The following is a 20,600-nucleotide window of genomic DNA, read 5'->3' as shown; positions in this document are numbered from 1 at the left end:
TTCTGCCAGGGATTTCAATGCACAGGTCTGAGCATGGACTGTACTGTCTGTGGAATCTTAGACTCGATTCATGTGACACTAAAATAGGATCGTGTTCATCGCTAGGACCGTAAGGAAATGAGGAGAGACCGTTTAGCTTATCTAGCCTATTTGGTTGCTAGTAGATAAGTGATCTGGGGAAGATGACCAGTGGTCCTCACACAGATCCTTGTGGTACTCCAGGAATTACAGCAGTCCAGGTTGAGGATTTGCATAATCTTTTATGTGAAACTTTCTCTCCATGTGTGCACCATCAGAAATCACTTTCAGTCAGGGTAACATTAACAGTGCACAGTAAGTGACAGTTCCTGTCCTGGAAGCATGGAGCTGAAGGCAGGACTGAGAGCACAATTCCTCTTCCTCTGGACGCCAGTCTGTCACAGGCTCAGAAACCCCAGAACCACTTAGAACAGCCTGTCACACGCAGCCAGCATGCCTTTTGGAGGTGGGGAGGTACCCAGAGAAAAAGTGTGGGGAAGGTGCCATTGTCCAGAATGAGCCCCTGTACAGGGCACCACCATACCGCTCATGTGAAACTTGAATACATGCTTCTTAAAAAAATCTCTGTACGGTGTACCATAGGATTCCCCCAAGCATTACCTGGATCCATACTGCTGCTTCTTAGAAGTCTTAAAAGTGAGCTAAGCAAGACCTGCCTTTTCTAAACCCCTGCTGATTTCCTGCAGGAACCTTGTTTTAGTGGGGTTAACCCTCTAGACCACATTGTTGTTTCCAGTGACGTCATCACTCGCCAGATGTGCCAGTGTCAATGTGCAGAATGGCTGCACGTCTCCTGCCATGGCTGCTCGAGGTCAATCTGTCCTTTCTCTTTTTTCGTCCCAACCACCTTCCTCATTAATTCACTGAGATATGCCGGATCCGCGCAGCTCTGAGAAGTGGCCCTGTGAAGGTACTGCAGCCGGTCTGCTGTATCCCCAGGAGCCCAGGTGACTTGTTCTGCCTTGCTGGCTGTAGTGGTTTGACTGTCTCTCTCTTTTCCTTTGCAGTTTGCTGCTTCGTGGTCCACAAGAGGTGCCATGAGTTTGTCACGTTCTCCTGTCCGGGAGCTGACAAGGGGCCTGACACGGACGTGAGTACCCCGCCCACACCTCTCCTCCCTCGCTTGTGTTCTGAATGTAGAGTACGTGTGCTATTTCTCCACTGTACCTAAGGGCCAGCTGGTATTCAATTCAATTCAACTTTATTGTCATTAAACTTACACAGGTGCATAGTATAATGAAAAGTGTTTCTCATTAGTCACTCAGGTGCAGTATATAAATAGGACAGAAGATAAGACAATAGACAGTTACACAATAGCAATAACAGTAACATGTAATAACATAACATAAATAACATGTAATCAAGTAATCGAAACTGTGCAAAATTCCGCAAACAGAGAAAATTTAACAGGACAAAAACAGTGCAAGGTAATTCTTGGAACAGTGCAAAAAAAAATAGTATGGCTAAAAGTAGTATGGTTAATTAATAAATATGAAATATTATTATGCCTGTTACAATTTTACTGGGCTATCGAGGGGACAGTACAATTTTGGCTTACATGTGTGTGTGGTGGTGTAGGAGTACGGTGGTTGTGGGTACAGGAGGATGTTAGGAGAGATCATAATAAGGTGGAAGGGAGTGGGGGCGTGTGCACCAGTTTTCAGGAAACACGTAAACGAGTGAGGACCGAGGGAAGAGGGAAACAGGGATGGAGATCCTGCAGCACATCTCGGAACCTTTGGCCTGTTTTCTTTATAAAAGCAGCAAGCCCCGTTTCACTCTTCTCTTCAACCCACCTGGGCTGTTTTTGAGCCTTCTGGAACCCAGTTGCTCACCGTTACTGCGTTGTGAAATTACGTCAGATGGACGGGCTTGAAGCCGGTTCCCCCGAGCGGTCCTGTGCGCTGGTGTTGGAGGTGGGGCCGGGGTGGCCGGGCCTGCATTCCGTCTGCTCACCCTCGACTCGCCTTAGCCCGCGTGTTTCTGATCACTCACAGTAGCACCATTCCACTTTCTCCACTTCACCCAGTTATGGGTGGAAGAAGGTTAGGGATCACATGGAATGACAATCGCACCACCCTATACAGCAGCTCACATTGACCACAGCTAGCCGTTCCAGACTTGATTAAGCCAACCAATATACTAATGGGTCCAATCTCATGTGTTCTGAATCTTTACAAATCGGCGATTTAACAATTGAACCTGACATATTGACATACTGGCCCTGCTAGATTGTGGCTCTCCTGGACCAGGGCTGCTAAGCCCTAGTTAGGATGAGCCCTGTGCTTTGAACCGAGGCGAATTAGTGCTGTGTCCTTGTTCTGTCACAATGATAACCTGTATCTATTTCGGTTCACAATCTCGGGGTTTTCTTAGAATAGCCAGCTGTTATCAGGACAGGCACTTGACACCTGATAAGTTACAAGGTACTGCTGCTGTGTTATCAATGTTCTTGTTCATTTTCACAAAGATTTCATGTGATCTGTGTTAGACTGCTCTCTTTACAAATTGAGATCTCGTAATAAGATTGAGCAAAAAAGAAAGAGCAATAACTATTTCCAAATAACATCACTTCAGCTTTGCATTTTACCTAAGACTTTCAATGAAATCATTTTGGAGTGGAACTAGTGGCAGATGTGCTTTTAATAAGACAGGACTGTGCAGAATTTCAGAAAGGACTCTGTGTCTGCAGCAGTGTCCCCAGAGAAATTATTACCTGATTTATTTGTGGAAAACCTTACTTTACCAAAGGGAGACTTTTTTTTGCCATAATCCTTGCCCCCCTGTGGCGTTTGTTTCGATTCCTTGTCACTTACACAGACATGAGAAGAGGAATCGACCGGCACTAGGAAAGGGACTATTTTTCAGAGAGGAGGCAATGGTGTGTTAACTGTATTAAACAAACCACAGAGCAGCAGGTCATCAAGAAATTGCATTGCTTACAAAACCTACTGTTCAGGATCTGTTGTTTTTTTCTCAGTGCCAGATTACAGTAGAGACCACATAAAAAATAGCCATCAATTAAGTATGATCAAGGCTGTCGATACCTAATTCAACATCCTGCCTCTAATTGTGGCTTTGCTGAAATTGTACAGTGACTGGAGGATTTTGTAACAGCTGTTTTTTAATGTTGTATTGGATTTATGTTAAGCTGGGAGATGAATAGAGTAGCAGTGCTTCTCTGTTGTCTGCTGCGGCTCGGGTCCGAGAAGATGTCATTCGGAACCATCTGTGATGAGTTTGTGAGCGGGTGGCTCCCCTGTACACAGGTATCCCTCTTCAGGACTTTTTCACTTCATTTTGGGGTTGCCCCTGTTTCTGTGTTTACCGTACATCTACGGAAACCCCCCCCAAAAAACACGGTACTAAGGTAGTATCAAGAATTTGTCCCGTCTTCTTAATGGGAGCTTGTTATCCTCTGTTTGTTTTTGCTGCTGATGACGTGGTGTTTTCAGCTGATACAGCAGTCAAGCACTGAGTTCTCACTGAAGGCACAAGTCACGGAATGCGATTTCCACATTGCTTGGACATTATAGCCATTCTGTTGCTACATCTTAGGAATTTATTCAATTTAACAGCAATCATCACTGCTCCCCCTTGGTGCCTCATTACTGGGCAACCTCATAGAACTTGAAGAGGTGTTAGTGGGGCCAGCAGGGGGCGCTCACCCTGTGGTCCACGTGGGTCCTAATGCCCCAGTATAGTGACGGGGACACTATACTGTAAACAGGCGCCGTCCTTCGGATGAGACGTAAAACCGAGGTCCTGACTCTCTGTGGTCATTAAAAATCCCAGGGCGTTTCTCGAAAAGAGTAGGGGTGTAACCCCGGCGTCCTGCTCAAATTTCCCATTGGCCCTTACCAATCATGGCCTCCTAATAATCCCCCTCTTTGAACTGGCTTCATTACTCTGCTCTCCTCCCCACTGAGAGCTGGTGTGTGGTGAGCGTTCTGGCGCACTATGGCTGCCGTCGCATCATCCAGGTGGGGCTGCACATTGGTGCTGGTGGAGGGGAGCCCCATTACCTGTAAAGCGCTTTGAGTGGAGTGTCCAGAAAAAGCGCTATATAAGTGTAAGCAATTATTATTATTAATTATTATTATTAACTTGAACCCCAGTGGCCAAGGCTTTTTTCCCAAAGAGCATCTTTATTCATTGTGTGTCTCTTTCGATGCCCATCCCTAATGTGTTTTTCTACAGTACAGCAATGATGCCCCCAGGGAGTTCTGTTAAAGATTCATGTGTCGTCTTCAATACCTCACAGTGCGGGTTTGTGATGTTAGAAGCCATACCTCGCTTCTGTCAAGTGAGTGTAAAACAAGCAATCATGTAAATAGTGCTTACATGTTTCCACAGCAGTGCAGTTTATCATCTTTTCTTATACAGGATGTGCAGCGAGAGCTGAAAGCACTGTTCTCTGGACACATGCATGAGTGGTGCACACCACAGGTGCCATCTCACAGAACAGAGAAGCCCCAGCCCAGCCGTGATCCTTTGATTTTATGCCACTGAATAATATTCATGAAGTGAATATCCGGGCAAGGCAAACAATAACACCATAGTGTACACAGGCGTGTGTTACTGGCGATAGAGAATGAGACTCTCTTGCAAATGAGTTTCAGAAAATCGTTTCTCATTTAGGAGCAAGCTTAATTCCACCCTCAAGGAAATTGGGGAGGTGAAGGGTGGAGGGTGGCTGAGAAGAGAGATGAAAATCTCTCCGACGACGTGCAGTGGAAGTGTAGAGGTAGCAACCTGTAAATGGGTGGAAAAGATCTGTCGCTCGGTGAGCTCGGCTTGTGCCGTCCCAGCTCTCATGCGGATACACTCCTGTCCATCCAAAGGCTGGATGGGGTCTTAGGATCAATTAGCTCCTAACTACCACACGTCAGGATGGGTCAAATAGCTCCTCTTGTTTGTCACCCTTTTGATGTGGATGTACAGGTCACAGGTGACCTTAATCAGGCATGTGAAATAATTTGCCTTGTGAAAGCCGAGTGAGCACATGGAGATGTACTCCTGTGTGCCTGTAGATTTTCCCAGGGACTAAAGCTCAACAATGTAATGAGGGAAGCTGAAATAAAGTGGGTTGCGTTTATTTTCTACTCCTCAGATGACATGTGAAAGTTCTGTCAGCTGAAATAAAGGTTAAGCCAATGTTTGAGTTTAGCACTGCAGAAGAAGATGTCAAAACACTTCTGTTCCCGTCCCCCACCTCATGGTTATTAACGTATTGGCATGATCAGTCTATTCATAGCATTATACCGACAAAGATGTGCAGATGGTGTTATTAGCCATGTGGCCCCTCTTCTCTTTAATCAAACACCTCATCAGAGATGCATTTCATGAGACTCTGTGTGATTTAGTCAGAAGGGTTTTTCAGCTCTTCTGAGATTCGCCAGTACAATGCAGGTGTGACTTAAAGGTCTTGAACACCAGATCCAATCCATAGTCGTCTCTTTCCACGTGTATTTGTCTCAGAACACAATGTAAGAAATCTGCCCTTTCTGGTTGGAGTCTGCAGCTGTTGCACAGTCAAGTTGCACAGTTTTGGAGGTGGCACAAATTCGATTTGACATCCAATAAAAATGTCACTGATCAGTGATTAACAAGATGGAAGGGGCATAGTTACAGTCCCTGTAACTAAACAGAAAGACCTTCATAATAACGCAGTATTAACTAGAAGAATATTATATGTCCATTTTATTGCCATGGAGCTGGGTATGAATAAAATAAGAAGAAACTGAAATAAACTGGGGACCATTCATTGCCCAGTCTGAGCTCCTGTATCGGTCTGCCTTAATAGTGCCCCATATTGTAAGCTTCAGAACGTGCTCCTGGTGCTCCCACTGTTGCCTTGTCTGGAGATTTTGGTTTTGACATTCCAACATGCTGCTGTTGGGTGATGTGCTGCATGGATGTATTTTGTCGGGAAACCAATGAAAACAATGGATCAGATCTAATGAGCCAGGGCCTTTCGTCTGCTATTCTGTTTCTTGGTCAAATGGACCAAGTGTACATTGGTTTGAGGTTACTTTTATGTTGACTGTGGTTTCTTTAAATATTAAATTTTCTGTTGTAGTGCTTCAAGTAAGTCATAGTTTCCCACAGCATGTATCTGCTTAGTTTTATCACATTTTATGTTTATTATTTATTTATCTTCCCCAAAAATGGCAGGCTGTGGCAGGTGTGGAAAACTGTGTGAAAGATGTTGCATGCTTGGTCTTACCTTCATTAACATCTTGTAATGGCCAGGAACATGATGAGATTGGAATGATCATTTAGAAGGGTTGTGATTGGATTGGGTGTTTTGATTTTTGCATTTCTGTTTATATGGTAAATAAATCATGATGCAATTCGAATCGGCATGGCATCACAAAGTATGGGGTTTTGCTATAAGCTGTATGTCATTCCTTTTCTGAATGGCATCGGTGTGTTCCATTAAAAATTACTACTCTCTACTGTCTCCAGCAACAAGTTGCGGACATACCTATCTTTTCATGTGGGGAAAAAAACCTAATTACCAAACCAACAGAAACAATGGCTGAATAATTTATGAGAGGGTTCTAAAAGGTCAAAGGATTAGACCTTCAGCAGAAAATAATTGCTGTAATTACCTGCCATATTGCAATTTCCAAAGCTGACAAAATGGATTTCTTTGAAATAGATTTCTAAATCATGCTTCTCGATGAAAGAGTTCACCATGCTCACAAAAGCAGAAAAAAAGGTTTGCAAGGACAAATCTGGGATCTGCTGAGCTATTGGAAGTCATTCACGCTGCCTGACATGCAAACGTTCTGGAGTTGACTTATGAGGTGCCGATGGGACTTGGAAGAAACGTTACTGGGAAGAAAAAAGTTAAATATCACCTTCTGGAACACCGGCATTCTCCCTGCCCCCAGCACAAGGAAGGTAAAACTTGGAAACAAATTAGACGGAGTGGAGTTTCCTCCTGTCTGAGCTCTGATCTGTAATTTCCCTCAGCCAAGCAGCAAAGCTCAGGAATGTTTCAAAACAAATACAAGAAATGAGAATTTGGAATTGGATTCAGTGGAGAAAGGTTGGGGGTCAGGAACTGTGGTAATGCCTTTCAGAAAGATGGTGACATTTTACTTCTGCTGTGCTGTCCTAAAAACACAATGTGAATGGATTGGGAGTTTTTCTTGCAAAGTGATCTATTTCTCTAGACACGTCAAAGGAAATAGCCTACAATGTGCACTAGCTGTGGTCATGTAAAGAAATTAGATTTTAAAACCCTCCCCCTCTCCCCCCCTGGGTTTGTTCCCCCCACTATTGTCGGAAAGTCAACAGGAATCATCCCCAGTTATTTTTTGGCTGATTAAAGCGTTTCTCTCTGTGCTGGAAAAAACACAGATCTTCCTAATTGTATGATTTATGCCTCATTGATTACATTAAAGCTCTGTTATCCCTTCAGCCTGGTTTGCTTGATCTTGAAAGGATCAGTAATCTCTGCCTTGACCTGAACCAGTCGCTTGCACTTCGCTGCCCCAGCGCAAGGCTCGGTAATGTGCCGGATTAACAGTGCTTGGCGTGTGATTAAAGCAGTCTCTGGACAGACAGGGGGGCCAGTGGCGAAGCTTATTTACTGTGTCTTTTCCCTTCCAAACTGGTCCCGAAACTGTGTCTGTGGCTGCAGGGAAGGCAGTGTTCTGCCCAGAGTCTTGGGAGATGGGGAGGTGACAGTGCAGAGCAGGTCTGTCTGCCTAAGGTGTCTGGCTTTAATCTGCCATTCTGGCCTTAGTAAAAACAAGCAAGTCTCAGTCTGTTCTTTTTTAAAATCTCCAGCCCTGCCTGCCTGCCTTCTGCTGTTTTTTGTTGTTGTTTTTTTTTGGGGGGGGGGCACATATGCGTCCTTTCAGTGGCGGCCTGTCGTACATTCCTGCTGTGGATACAGTCCGAATGGAAAATCCGCTTCAGAGAGACGCCCCTGGCATTCGAAGAGGCCGTCTGCATGTGGCTTCGAGCAGGAGGTGGGCGAGGCGGTCAGTGAGACGCGGTACAGGCCAGCTTGTGTGGCTGGTGAACCGAAGGGAGCAACAGCAGGCAGTGTGAAGAGGCGGCGTGGTGCGGGGGGCAGGGTTATCGAGCACTGCTCGTCAAGAGCGTATAGGGCTGGCAGTGTGGGGCAGGGGTTAGGGCTCTGGGTTCAAATCCTAGGTGAGACACTGCAGCCCTGCCCTTGAGCTAAGTGCATTACCCAGATCGGGATAAAAGCATCAGCCAAGTAAGAACAGTAAATGAAGAACAATAATGATCGAACACAGCAGTGGTAAAACACATTGTGAGCGTTTCTGAGGATAAAGTTGCACAGTTTTTACAGGTTTTGCTGTGGCTCTCCAACAGCTGGAACCTTGGTATTACCTCTCTAGGATTAATCATGATGTTCAGCTCCTAACTCTGCTTTTTACCATGGTTCACACCACAGTACAGTGCTCCAAGGTTGTTATAAGCAAGTAGCTCCTGCACACTTTACCAAATAATAGCAAATCACACTCACGTCCATGTTCAGCTACATACGTCTTAAATACAGTAATTGCTACAGGTACTGTATAAGGAACATTAAGTAATATTTGTGAAGATGAATGAGTGTTCAGTCATCTTAGAAGAGGTATTTTGATATATACAGTAAATATAGTTATTTGAGATGCAGAGTGCCAGTTCTTTAAGAAGACAGCTGTAGATACTCTGCTAATAAATTATTTTGAAGACAGAAATACGTTTGGCTCTGCCAACGGTAACTACTGTACAGTATATACAGTAAATATAGAAACCAGGGCCCGAGCTCTTTATAGTATTGCTAACGGGGTCGTCCCATTTATAACACTTGTCAGAAGCTGGAAACAGTGCTTGAAGCAGAATCATTGTGACACGGAGAGAGGTCTCTCGCAGTGCGTAAATCTGTGACGTACTGTATGCTGTTAACGCAAAGCAGGGTTATGGTGAAACCTCTCTATGTTTCTGTGTTTCTTCTCTCTGTTCAGAGGTGCCACAGAGAGGGAAAATGATTTTATTGAAGACAGCAAGGGCAAACGAGAAGCAGTGGATGTTCTTTTTTTGTGTTTGTTTTCCACTCGTTGACTTGTGTGGTAATCCAAGGAATTCAGGTGTGAGAGGTGAGGGTTTCCTTCTCCAGCCCGTTCCTGAGATGCAGGGTTCGGCGGACACTGTGTGCTTACTGCTGTGCTCCTCTGCATGGGGACCTGAGTCGCACACACAGAGAGGCAGGCTGCAGGCATTGAAGGGGAACGTTTTACAAGAAAAATCTCCCTTTATAAAAAATGGATCAAAGTTTTGTGTAAATCTTTTTTTTTATTATTCACCTCCGTTGTGGTTCCTCAAAGTGCCATTCTTGTACTTTTTATTACAATCAGAAATTGAACTGAATATAATTAATAGTGATTGATCAGGCACAAGAGTGGGATGCAGCACAGTAAATTTGCTTTTTTATTTACAGATGTGTTCGTGAGTAAAACCCCAGGCATTTTTTATTCAATATATGTCTCATTTGCTGACTGAGTAACCGCTTCTCTTCTTTGCAAGGAGCTGATGTTTTCTTACGTGTGTTCCTTAGGGCCAGTTAAATACATACAGTACATGCACTGTGTACACTACACCTGGCCGTCCAGAGCAGTATTGAACATGGTGCTTCACTTTTTTGCGTGTGTTGGAGCAGGTCTTGTCTTGCTTGAGCAAAACGAACTGTATGTGCAATATTGTATGCATTGGCTTTTTCAGGGTCAATGTGTAGTGACTCCCCCCCACCCCCCACCCAATTAGGTCTGAAGCTCCGACACCAGAGTTTGAATGCAGCTTTCTGATTCCTCTAATTCCACTTCTACCAATCGGCACTCATTCGCGCATGAGAAACAAAGCACAGTGTGCTGTAATGGTGGCTTGGGAAGGCTGGCACATACTGACAAGCAAGCTCCAGAATTCCTCTCCGTACTTTAGTTTACATTGACAGGACCTTGGTACTTTTTTTTAACGCAAATCCTGGAAGCATGTTGCGCAAGGCAGGGGGGCGCCTGAGAAGGGGCCGCAGTCCATCCCTGGACACACACACAAGCACACGGAGACCTGCGTGTCTTTCGGGGGTAATCAATCAGTGAATGCAGTGAAAATCTGTTGATTTAGTTCATACTGTATATTAGAAATTTTCTGCAGAATAGAAGTGCACCAGTGTGCATCACGGGCCCGTAAAGTAGATTTCACTGCTTTCTTCACTCGTAAAGGGGGAAAAATCCCGAATACCCAGGAGAAATAGATAACATCCCCATCCATCCTTTTACCCAGCAATTAAAGGGTATCATGAGATTCATGAGACACCTTAAGCTTGTCATTAGCACTCTTAGAAATGAGTTCTCTTATTCATTTTGAACATCTCTTCACTGATTGTACTGAAAGTGATGTCTTGAAGACTATTACTGTTTCTGATCTGGTGTGGTAATAGCTTCCTAAGCACACGAGAAGAGTGGTCCTCTTAGCGACAGAGCAAGCGGTGCAGTGAGGACGCTGTGCTCCTGTCCAGCCAGGGCCTCCCGCGCACCTCGGCCCAGTTCTGCTCACCAGGGCTGCAGAGTCGTCAGCCGGCTGTTGGCTAGGACCGAGGCCTCCTCCGCCCAGCTGCTTGACCGCTGCTTTGTCCAGAATATCCCACAAGTCCCTTGAGACGCTGTCCTTTTTTTTTTTTAACCTGACCTCATTAGACAGCTGGGAACCATTTTTCAAGGCACAGGCAGTAAGTGTGCGGTTTCTCGAGAGGAGCTGGAGAGACAGGACCGCTGGGCCGCCGGAGCAGCGCTTCATCGCGCACCAGAGCGACCTCGCGTCGCGCGGGAATGGGCTCAACCAGCACGTCGAGTCTTCTTGTGTGTTTCAGGAGTCGCAGTCATTTCTGAAATGTGGCCGTGGTAAAAGAGAAGTCTGTTGGTGGCTAGTGAGAGATCGAGAAGGCCAGGATGTCTGTGTATGTGTGTGTACTGTAGGTGTCTGTGTGTGTAGGTGTCTGTGCCAGTGTCTGTGTGTGTGTCTAACTAGGTGGTTACTGTTAAAGAACAGAGTCAAAGTATGCCCGTTATTCTTATCATCAAAGCCAAGAAACAAAACCTATATACTACAATGCATCCGCATGCAGTAAGAAATTCTGTGAGTTTTCAGATCTGTCTTCCACCTCTCAGTGTTCCTCATGATTTCAGCCGTGCAGGTCTTCCAAGCCGTGACTCGGATCCCCCGGGTTTCCTGAGATCTGAGACCTGGGGAATCCCGACCCATGAGGGCAGGGCCCCAGTTTCGAACCCACAGCACTTCAACAGAAACAAAGCTCATCCGAAAACACAGCTGCCTGGCACGGACTTGGCTTTCTGTGCCTCATACAAGGGAAAACAGTCTATTTGGTAGAACGGTGCAGAATACAGAAACATGACAGCTGTGCACCCGGAGTCTTTCAGTTTGCACTGCGTTATAGACTCACTAGTTCACAGCTCCCCTTGGCAGCAGGGAGCAGCTTGAATCCGCAGTGGCCATGCATTCGACGAGATCCCGAAATATGAACACCCTTTTCCCGGGATCGCCTCCGACTGAGCTGGCGACGAGGGGTAAAGACGCGAGATTGATCGGCGTGTCCCGCCAGCTCCGCCTGTTTCCAGGAGGGATCGATGATCTGCGGGGCTGACGACTGCCCTTTCCTTCTCGCCCAGCCACACATTCCCTGCCGCTTCCTTCCTTCCTGACATTTCAGTTCAGAGACTCCATATGATGTGCTGCAGGTTGTTTAAGTTCCTCTAAACAGTGTTTGAGAAAAGCATGGAAAAGAACTGCTCATGCACCTCCTGTTGGACAGCCCCAGTCAGAGTCCTGTTCACTGCTGTATATACAGTAGGGCTGAGCGTGACGCATTATGCTAAACCTTTACCACATGCTATCGGCTTGTGGGAGGCACAGCGGCCGTGTCCAGCCAGGGTGTGTTTATTCACTCACTTGCAAAGTGACAGCAGTGATACGTCCCAGGACCACGGAGAGCTGGTAGATGTTATCATTTTACAGTGTTACTTCCTTAGCCTAGCCTGCAAAAATCCTGCCTTTGATGTAACTCGATCTGGAGAAAGTACAGCTTCTGTGTGACCCTTTTTGGCTGTAACATTCTTTTCTCATTTGTTGGGAATGGATTAAGCCCGTTGCGGACAAATGTGATGTCGTATAAACGCCAGCAAAGCAGAAACGAACGCAAGAGCTTCTGTCAGCGCAGCTGCTGGCTTTTTAGTTTAAAAAAGTTTTCTAGCTCCTGGCTCTTGGCCACTGCACTTTGCAGGGTGCAGTGTGGGATTGTTCTGTCACCCTTTGGCAGACTCGCAGGGTTCACAGAGCTGGCCGAGACGGGGTCCTGCTGAGGTTCTGTTTTTAGGGAGGGGCAGTGCGCTCTGGGGATTTTCACTGGCCTTAAAAATAAAATATTCGGAATCCCCTCCGGAATTGTCGAATGAAAATTCCAGAGTCCTGTCCAAAATCCAATTATGATAGTTTATAGTGGTCAATTTACCAATTTACTACAGGATTACCATACCCTTACTGTGGCATCCTGTCATTTCACTGTGCTTTACTAGCACAAGAAAAGCCATTGTAAACGTGCTGCACTCAGAATTCTGTCTGGTTTCTCTTCAAGAATCCCAGAGGCCTCTCTGACGTCGCAGCTGATGAAGGTGGCAGGAGTGTGTGTGGTTCTGTAACGGAGACGTCAAGGCCTGCGCTGGGCCACACTCGACTCGACTTGCCTTTTGATTTGTTGTCTCACTGTTTTGGAAACAAAAAAACACGGAAAGAAAACAAGAAAAAAATGATATTACATTGAGGTTAATATTTTTCCAGCAAAAGCCGCGTTCCAGTTTGGAGAGAGTGTCCGAGAAAGAGAGCGGACCGTGTCTCCCAGTGCCTGTCAGCGTGCTCTGGCGCCGGGCTGGGCTGGGCTGGGCTGGGCCGGGCTTGAGTTGGTCCCAGCTGTGGCAGGAGAGCCGGACCTGTGTCGGCAGGCGAGGGGGCGATTCTGCGCCGCAGCCTTGGCGAGGGAGGCTGGGGTTGCTAGCAGCTCTCCGCCTTCCTCTCCTCCTGACACAATCCGTCGGGCGAATGTGTTGTTTCAGGGAGTGTGGGTGGTAGGCGTTGTGGGAACCGCAACAGCGGCATCTCGGAATAAAAGATGGAGACCTTGCTTTCTCCGCTAGTTAGCCAACATCCGCAGAGACTTTCCACCCCTCGCGTGCGTCATTATCTGAGACAAAGCCCTCCTGTAGAAAGCAGGCTTTCAAATGAGAGAAGCTCTTTGTTTTCTTGTTTCTTTCTCTAGATGCTGCTGACCAGTTAGATTTTTTTTCCCTACTCACAGAACGCAGTTAATCTTTTTTTAGTTGTAATTTTGTTTTTGTAAACGAGTGCAGCCTCATTTTGATCTCCTCGAAGTGATTTCAAAGGGCTCAAGAAGTGATTGAGCTGTGCTTGTCTGCTTCTCAGACTCTACAGCTTTACACCTTTAAACCATTCACTGTGAAAAAAATATCCATCCAGACTCCACATGTACTGTATAATTTATTTTTACCTCATCATCTCTCTTGAATTTCCTAAAATTTCTGCCAGACCTTATTTTTTATGTATAGTAATGTAGCATTACTTAGAAATGTGAAGATTTTAGTATGCTTAAAATGGAGCTTTACAGCTTATGCACATTGAGAAAACATACATCAGATCTGAACAAATTAATTGGCTCTATAGCAGGGAGGAAAGGGGAAGTAAGATGGTGTTCTTATCTCAACTACAATTCCCAGAAGTCTGTGTGGGGGATTGATGTACTGCCCTTTGTCACCTGACCAGTGCCATTGATGACAATTGGCCAGGTAATCATTTAAAACCAGGAAGCAGAGGCTTCACTCACCTGCATCATCTGTCTGAACAAGAGAGCACCTGCTGTGCTCTGTGTTGCACCAGGGGAAGAGAGCACTTGCCGACCGACCTACTGAGTGAACATTGGATAATAAGAAACACTCTGGCACTGTGATTTGAACCAGGAAACGTTAAGTTAGAGCACAGAAAATATGCTATTTTTTAATTTCCCTAAACACTGTCAATATGTTACTTACCTTTGTGTACTAAGATCCACCTTCTTGAAAATGCCCTGTGCCCTTACAGTTCTCACACTGTAGCAGACTTGAATTTAGGGAGTCCCTGGGCTGTAATAGCTTGGTAATCAAATCTATGCACATTGTGCCAGTGTTTAAACTCGTCAGTAGCACTTCCGAGTTGGTAGGTAGACGCTGTGTGAATTCCTTCCTGGAACTTTATAGATCAAATACGTTTTCAAAATGAATTTCTCAATTCAACTTCTGTGACACTGGTTCTGTTCTCTTTCTTTTTTCCTCTGTGTTCACTTGATAAGGTTTGACATTTATGAGCACTCCTTGTCTGTGTTTAATAATCAGATAACACGTTGGAGGGCTCAAGGGATTCCATTGTTAAAACTGTGAATGTGCTGCTTAGCTTCCCCTTGTCTTGCGCCAGTGGTTATTAGAAACTCTGTGCTGTTATATAAATTGCTGGTATCCGATTGACTTCATAATGGGACAGGGTGGACTTGCCAAAAGAAGAGCATCTCCTCTCCCTGTTCATTTCTAAATCAGGCAACAGGGTGGGATTTATTTTGGGAGAAGGAGGTGTTCTGTAGGTGGGTTTGCATCACAGACGTCTCTGACACACTTCAGAGAAATGCTGTGAATGCTGAGTACTAATACCAGGCACTGGGCCATTAGCTAGCAATCTCCAGGGTTCTACCAGGGTTACTCGGTTTTTATCATCCGATTGCGGAAGATGAGGAGAACTTTTTGTCTCGAGTTTGTTGGTCCCTAATGGCCCTGCAAAATGATTCAGCTGTTATTTCTTCCTCAGCTGAGGAAACAGGCCAAGATTCCTGTGCTGTAAATCCCCATCTTTTCACACACAGCGCAGGTTTGAATAGTGAGTCACTGTCGGCTCCTGTGGCGTTCACGTCTTCTGTGTGTTTTTGATGGCTTTCTCAGGATTCATCGCTGGCGCGGGCTGTGCGGAGCACATGGGGAGATGGGTCCCTGTTAATCTACACAGAGTGGAGAAGCAGTAATGATCCTGATTCAACAGAGAAACATATCAAGCCCCATTCTCCTCAGGTCACTTGCTAGAGGATTCGGTTTATCCTTTGTGTACTCATCAGCTCTCACACCCTTCACTTCTGATGCGCCCCTGGAGAGAAAGTGTTATGATGCAGTTAGCTCTTTAATGTTCTTGGTCTGAAACAAAGAAAATAAGTTGCTGTTACTGCTTTTGTAAAAATTGCTATTTCAGATTATTTCAGATTGTCACAGGGTCTCCTTCCTTCTCTGGTTCTTATTACTTCCATTCATTTAAGAAATTATTTAGATAGAAGACATGAGACACGACCGGCTTTGATGGGTTTCAGTTAATCATTGAATACTGCGTGTAAAATGACCAAGATCAGACCAACAGGGCGGGAATCTGCAATCCCCGCTTTAGATAAATTACAAATCCCTCCATCCTCTCATGATCAAAAAGCCACTTATTCCTGGGAAGGATTTCCAATTCCTGGAAACCCAGGAAGCACAAGGCTCCGGGCGGGAATACATCCAGCAATGATCTAAATAAGTCTTTTAACAGAGCGCCAAGCACTCGTAGATGAATTTGGTTTTCCCTCCCATCCAAGGGAGACCAAGCGCAGGTTTTGTATTCGCAGAGCCAGCTAAACGAACGATGAATTCCTAGAGAGAGTGAGACCGTGACAGAGAGCGAGTTGTTTGCCACAGGGCTCGTCTCTGTGCCAAATGCATCTTACCAGGAAGGAGATCGTGCAAGTGTCTCCGAGGGCTCCGAAATGAATGCAGTGAGGGGTTTTAGCCCGTTTGAATTCTAGCTCGTGGGCTTGCAGCTGTTGGGAGCACCACTCCTTGCGTGGCTGGTTTGGGCGCTACAGCTTTGTGCCCGAACACAGGAGTGATTGAGGGCAGTGGGCTCTGGCCAGGCGTCCAGCTGCAGCTGCTGGCTGTGCCGCTCACCGCTGGGGCAGGGTGCCTGAAGCCGCGCACGCGTGTCAGCAGAGGGCGCTGATGCTCCCCGGCTCTCGCAGGCTGGCACCGCTCCACCCCGCAGTGGCTGCAAAAAAAAAACCCAAATCATTTTACACAGGAAACCCATTAAAGTCTTGTCAATTACTGCAAGTCAGAGTTCAGTGCTGAAGCTCGTTTACTGTAAGTTATTATTATCTTTTCTCATTAGCATAGAATTGCATCTGTGGCGGCTCCCGTCACCCGGAGGAACGCAGTGCCTTATGGTTTGCGTGTGAAATAATTGATGTCTACACCATGCTAACCAAACAGCTCTGCTAATTGAAGCTTGCTGGGCAGCCTAGCCTGCGGGCTGAGCCATACCGGATCGCTTTCATGTTAATACTGGTACAAATCTTGAGTAGAACCGGTCGACTTCGGGGGCCGATCGTTTCAGCAGCCAGCCCCAGTGCCACAAAGCACATCTGTTCGCTAGAATCAAAAGCAGAATTTTAAACTGCTCTGCTGCATAAAGACATTAGTGGAGCTCTTGCTCAACTTAATCAACTCCCCTAACAGTGCTCTGCAACACAGCCAGAAGGAACTAAAAAAAACAAACACACACAGCAAACTAAAGCAAAATGTTTACCCAGCAGTTCAACTGTTAACGTTTTTTTAAAAACATGAAGTATTTGACATCAAGATAAAGATCAGGTATTGGTTTGATGAACCCTTAAAGTACGACAAAAACCGTAGTGAATTAGAACAGCATAAAGAATTGCAATAGTTTGGTTTTGAAAGACATTGCCATTAATTTTGAAAGTGTTGATCAATTATTGTAAAGCTCCACTCTTTTTCTGTGGGGAAAAGGACTGCAGCGACAAACGAACCATTCATCCAGGAAGAGATCGAAACAGATGTTCACAAGAACGCAACAGTTGATCCTAAAGCCCAAATCGATTTTGCAGATTGTTTCTTTCCCCTCTTGCAAACATAAATTCCCAGGAATGTATTCTAATGTGTCATAAAAAAGTAAACAGATTATACAGAAAAGCTGAATCTGGTTTTTGGTGCATTACAGCTGCGGTAGAAGTGTGTTCTCTTTTTGCTGTCTCATTGTCTCTGGTGATACAAAATGTACCAGGAGAACCTTTTCAAACAGAAGCTGGTCTTGCACGGGAGTCTGAGGTTTCAGAAACTTCATGAAGCAAAAAGTTGGTGGCATTCATGTAACACTGCAGCCTGAACTCCTCAACACTGCATTAATAAACCAGTTTTTTAACGTACTGTACTGCATGTATAGGTTACATATCCCACTTTCCTATACTGTAGATCTTGATTTATCTTTATCTGTTCCAGTGAGGTAAACTCATTGTGTTTGTGCTTCATTTTCCTTCACTCTGCGCTTGGCGATGTGCTGCCCCTGTCTGCCAACCACTTCACTCTCTAGGTACAAACATCTGTGGTTAAACCAGTTCACTTTACGCCAAATGGACATTTAAACTTTACTTTAGTGGTGTTCTCCTAGTTTTCTTGGAAGAAGAAGGTGATCATTTCATTTCTGTAGAAGTCATGCTTCTCCCATCCTTTTCCTGTGAATAATCGTTACTGTGTCTGTTTGTGTTTCTCGATTAGAAGGTCATTTTATTAACTTATTTGCATAATTGAGTCATGAGTTTAAAGCTTGCAGTGCATCCGTTTGGAGATCATGTGCACTATTCAAACAGGCTGGAATTCTTGCCGGAAGACACACACTTGTGTGGTGGGATTGTAGATAAACATGGCATTTCAGCTATTGTTTGTCTTCTGGGTGAGCGTGGTGTGGTGCGTTTTGGTTTTTTTTTGTCAAAGGGGAAGAACACCAAATAATGTTGGAAGAGGAGGAGGCAAATGAGCAAGATGATGAAGGATATGAAGTCAGGGAAACAGCTGGAGGTCAGGAGCTCCCCTCACCATTGGGTGCTTTGGATGTAGAACAGTGTCGGTAGTCAGAATGGTTCTGAGTTACGGTCAGAATCATTTTATGATCTTAGCTGTTGTTGGCAGTCATGTAAAAAGGTACCCCGTGCACTGAGTTTCCAAGCCCAGCACTCTGTAAAAAAAAAGACTTGGAATAATTGTTCTAGAATTCAAAACTGCTTTAAAATTCTACGACGAAATCCTATTGTTGAGAGTTCTGCATAGGCCAGGCGGGATTCTTCCACGGCTGTGCGTGTTGTATCCCTCCCCTGGTGCCAGAGGTGAGCTGTCAGTGCTGCTCCGGTTACCAGAAGTACATCTTGAGCTCGTGAGTCTCTAGGCCCTTGTTCAGATCCGAGGTGTAACAGCGCCCAGTGGTCCAGTAACAAGGGGAACTGAAGGAAACAAAACTGATTTAGTCACACCAGTTATACAACATTAAGGGTGCATTTCTTGACTTGGGATCTCTGTCCAGCTTGTTGTGGTCTTACTGAGCAGCTGTAGCGCCCTGTGGTACTGTAGGTCCTGTAGTTCCCCACGATCCCATTTTTATGTGTCCAGACTGTATCGCTCCGTCGCAGACAGTGTGCAAGGCGCAGTTGTTTGATGAGGCCAGTCCGCATCGCAAGCGCTGTGCACGTCGGCTGTAAGTAACTGGACACTCGTGTTTACATTCTTCCATGGTCAGATAAGACCAAAAGAGTGCGGTTCAGAAATAAACTGTGTTGAGAGCAAATGCCTTATTGTGGGTGGGAAATGGTAAGAGCTGGGAATAAACCGTGGGTCTGGAAGACATACCCCTCCAGCCCTCAGCGCGATAGTCTTGTGTCGCTGTGGAGAGCAGCATGCCTCACACATAGAGGGGGGATTGCAGGGGGCTGCTCTTGACTTGCAAATGCTGCCTAATACATTCATTGCCAAGTAAGAAACGCTGTTGACTTTTTAAAGGTCAGGCAGGCGATGTTAAATTTCAATCAACTATTTGCATTTAATTTTAAAAGTTGCCTGCGTGAGACTTGCTAATCAGTTGTTTGTTGTGAGATTTGAATTTAATCTTTAATGAGCTGCCCAATATGAAGAGACTGCCAGGAAGCACCGTGCTCTGTGTGGCAAGGGGCACTGAGCCCTCCATGCAGGCAGGTGTGTGCGCCCTAGTCACCGACTCGATTTTAGTGCGTCTTTTTCACATTAGTAAGACACGACTTGCTATATTTTGCCCTTTTCATAGATGTCAAAGTGATGGAACTAAGCACTTCTAGGTGTCTGCTCTGAAAACATTAACAGTATTTAGAGCTGCCTCTTTCCCACAAAAGACTGAAATGGGGAGAGAAGAAGTGGATCCTGTTTGTTTGCATCTGGAAAGACAGGATATTTCTTCCTCCGCTGCTTCTAACCCCGGCGTGGTCCTGGATCTCAAACCAGCTAAGACTGAAGCTTTTCTTTTGCAGGACTTATACATCCTGCTGGGTTATGTGTGTAAAGCAGTGTGGGTTTTAAAATAATGGAGTTGTTTCCAGCTGAATCCAAACCCAAGAGAGTTTGGGGAATGAGGTGGTGAGAGACTGCGAGTTGAGAGACACTGCAGACCCATGCAAGCTTCTTTCAGCACGGCTGCTTGTTGTAAATCCAGAATACGAACACTGGGGAGCGCTGTGCTCAGTGCGGAGCTGTGATCAGTACAGTATGTGGCCATGTCAGCTGAGGCTGTTTATGGAACTTCCCTTTTCCGTTTCTGTGTTTTCCGTTGTAATTGCACAGAGAAGCTTGAGAATTTGAATGTGTTTTTTTTTTTACTGATGCAAGCAGAAGAAATCTCTGTGATCCGATGGAAGCAATTGCAGTGCGTCTTTTGATTGACATTTCACAATGGCCCACAAGCTGCAGCCAGCTGTTCCTGGGACAGTTGGAGATGCCTGGTGGAGCGGCTCTTGAGTGCTGCTGGGATGCAGTTACTGCTCCCTGCTTTCCAAATGCACTTCTGTAGTTTTTCAACTAATCATTGTGTGAAACAAGCCTACTGACTTGAATTATCTTCTGATTAAATGCACTCAGTGGAGATGTATTGATTTTCACATTGGCTTGCCAAGAGCCCAACCTTTACGACAGGGTTTGTGCAGAGCTGCTGCCTTCATCGGGAGATGGGTTTTTTTTTATTTGGAAGACTGGTGACAATGTCTGAGCCAAATAGTTGTTGTTATCCGATGTGCCTGGGAAAGCTGTTTATTGATCAGATTAGAGCTGGCCCTCTGGCCTGTGTAATTTCACATCTCCGCAAAGTGAAGGGGGGGTTGTGAGGTTGGGGGTGTTGGAAGAAAGATTGACCAAGACAAGGAAATCAATACACTTTGATTCCAGTCGGATGGCGTTTCACACTGCATGTGGGCACAGATTGACTTGGTAGCTCAAGCCTGGCTCTGTAGCAGAGTTACATCCAGCACAAACCCCCTCATTGATTATTTGATCAGTAGATGATTCATTCAACTATCTGGACTAACTGCTGGTTATATCAAA

At 45.5% G+C, this 20,600-nt stretch overlaps 1 protein-coding gene across 3 annotated transcripts in view; it reads left to right on the top strand.

The window, feature by feature from the left end:
• The window catches only part of LOC148652888 (protein kinase C alpha type), a 193,809-nt gene that overhangs the window by 72,441 nt on the left and 100,768 nt on the right, over positions 1 to 20,600 (top strand). For all 3 annotated transcript variants that reach the window (XM_088600130.1, XM_088600129.1, XM_088600131.1), the window contains exon 3: positions 1,047 to 1,129. In XM_088600130.1, coding sequence (XP_088456256.1) covers positions 1,047 to 1,129 — 83 coding nt within the window. The remainder of the gene's footprint in view (positions 1 to 1,046; positions 1,130 to 20,600) is intronic.

Source organism: Lepisosteus platostomus, chromosome 11, assembly GCF_059453375.1.
Source record: "Lepisosteus platostomus isolate fLepPlt1 chromosome 11, fLepPlt1.hap1, whole genome shotgun sequence".
Classification (NCBI taxonomy): domain Eukaryota; kingdom Metazoa; phylum Chordata; class Actinopteri; order Semionotiformes; family Lepisosteidae; genus Lepisosteus; species Lepisosteus platostomus.
Note: the sequence above shows the minus strand (reverse complement) of the source record. Positions and strands in the feature narration are given on the sequence as shown.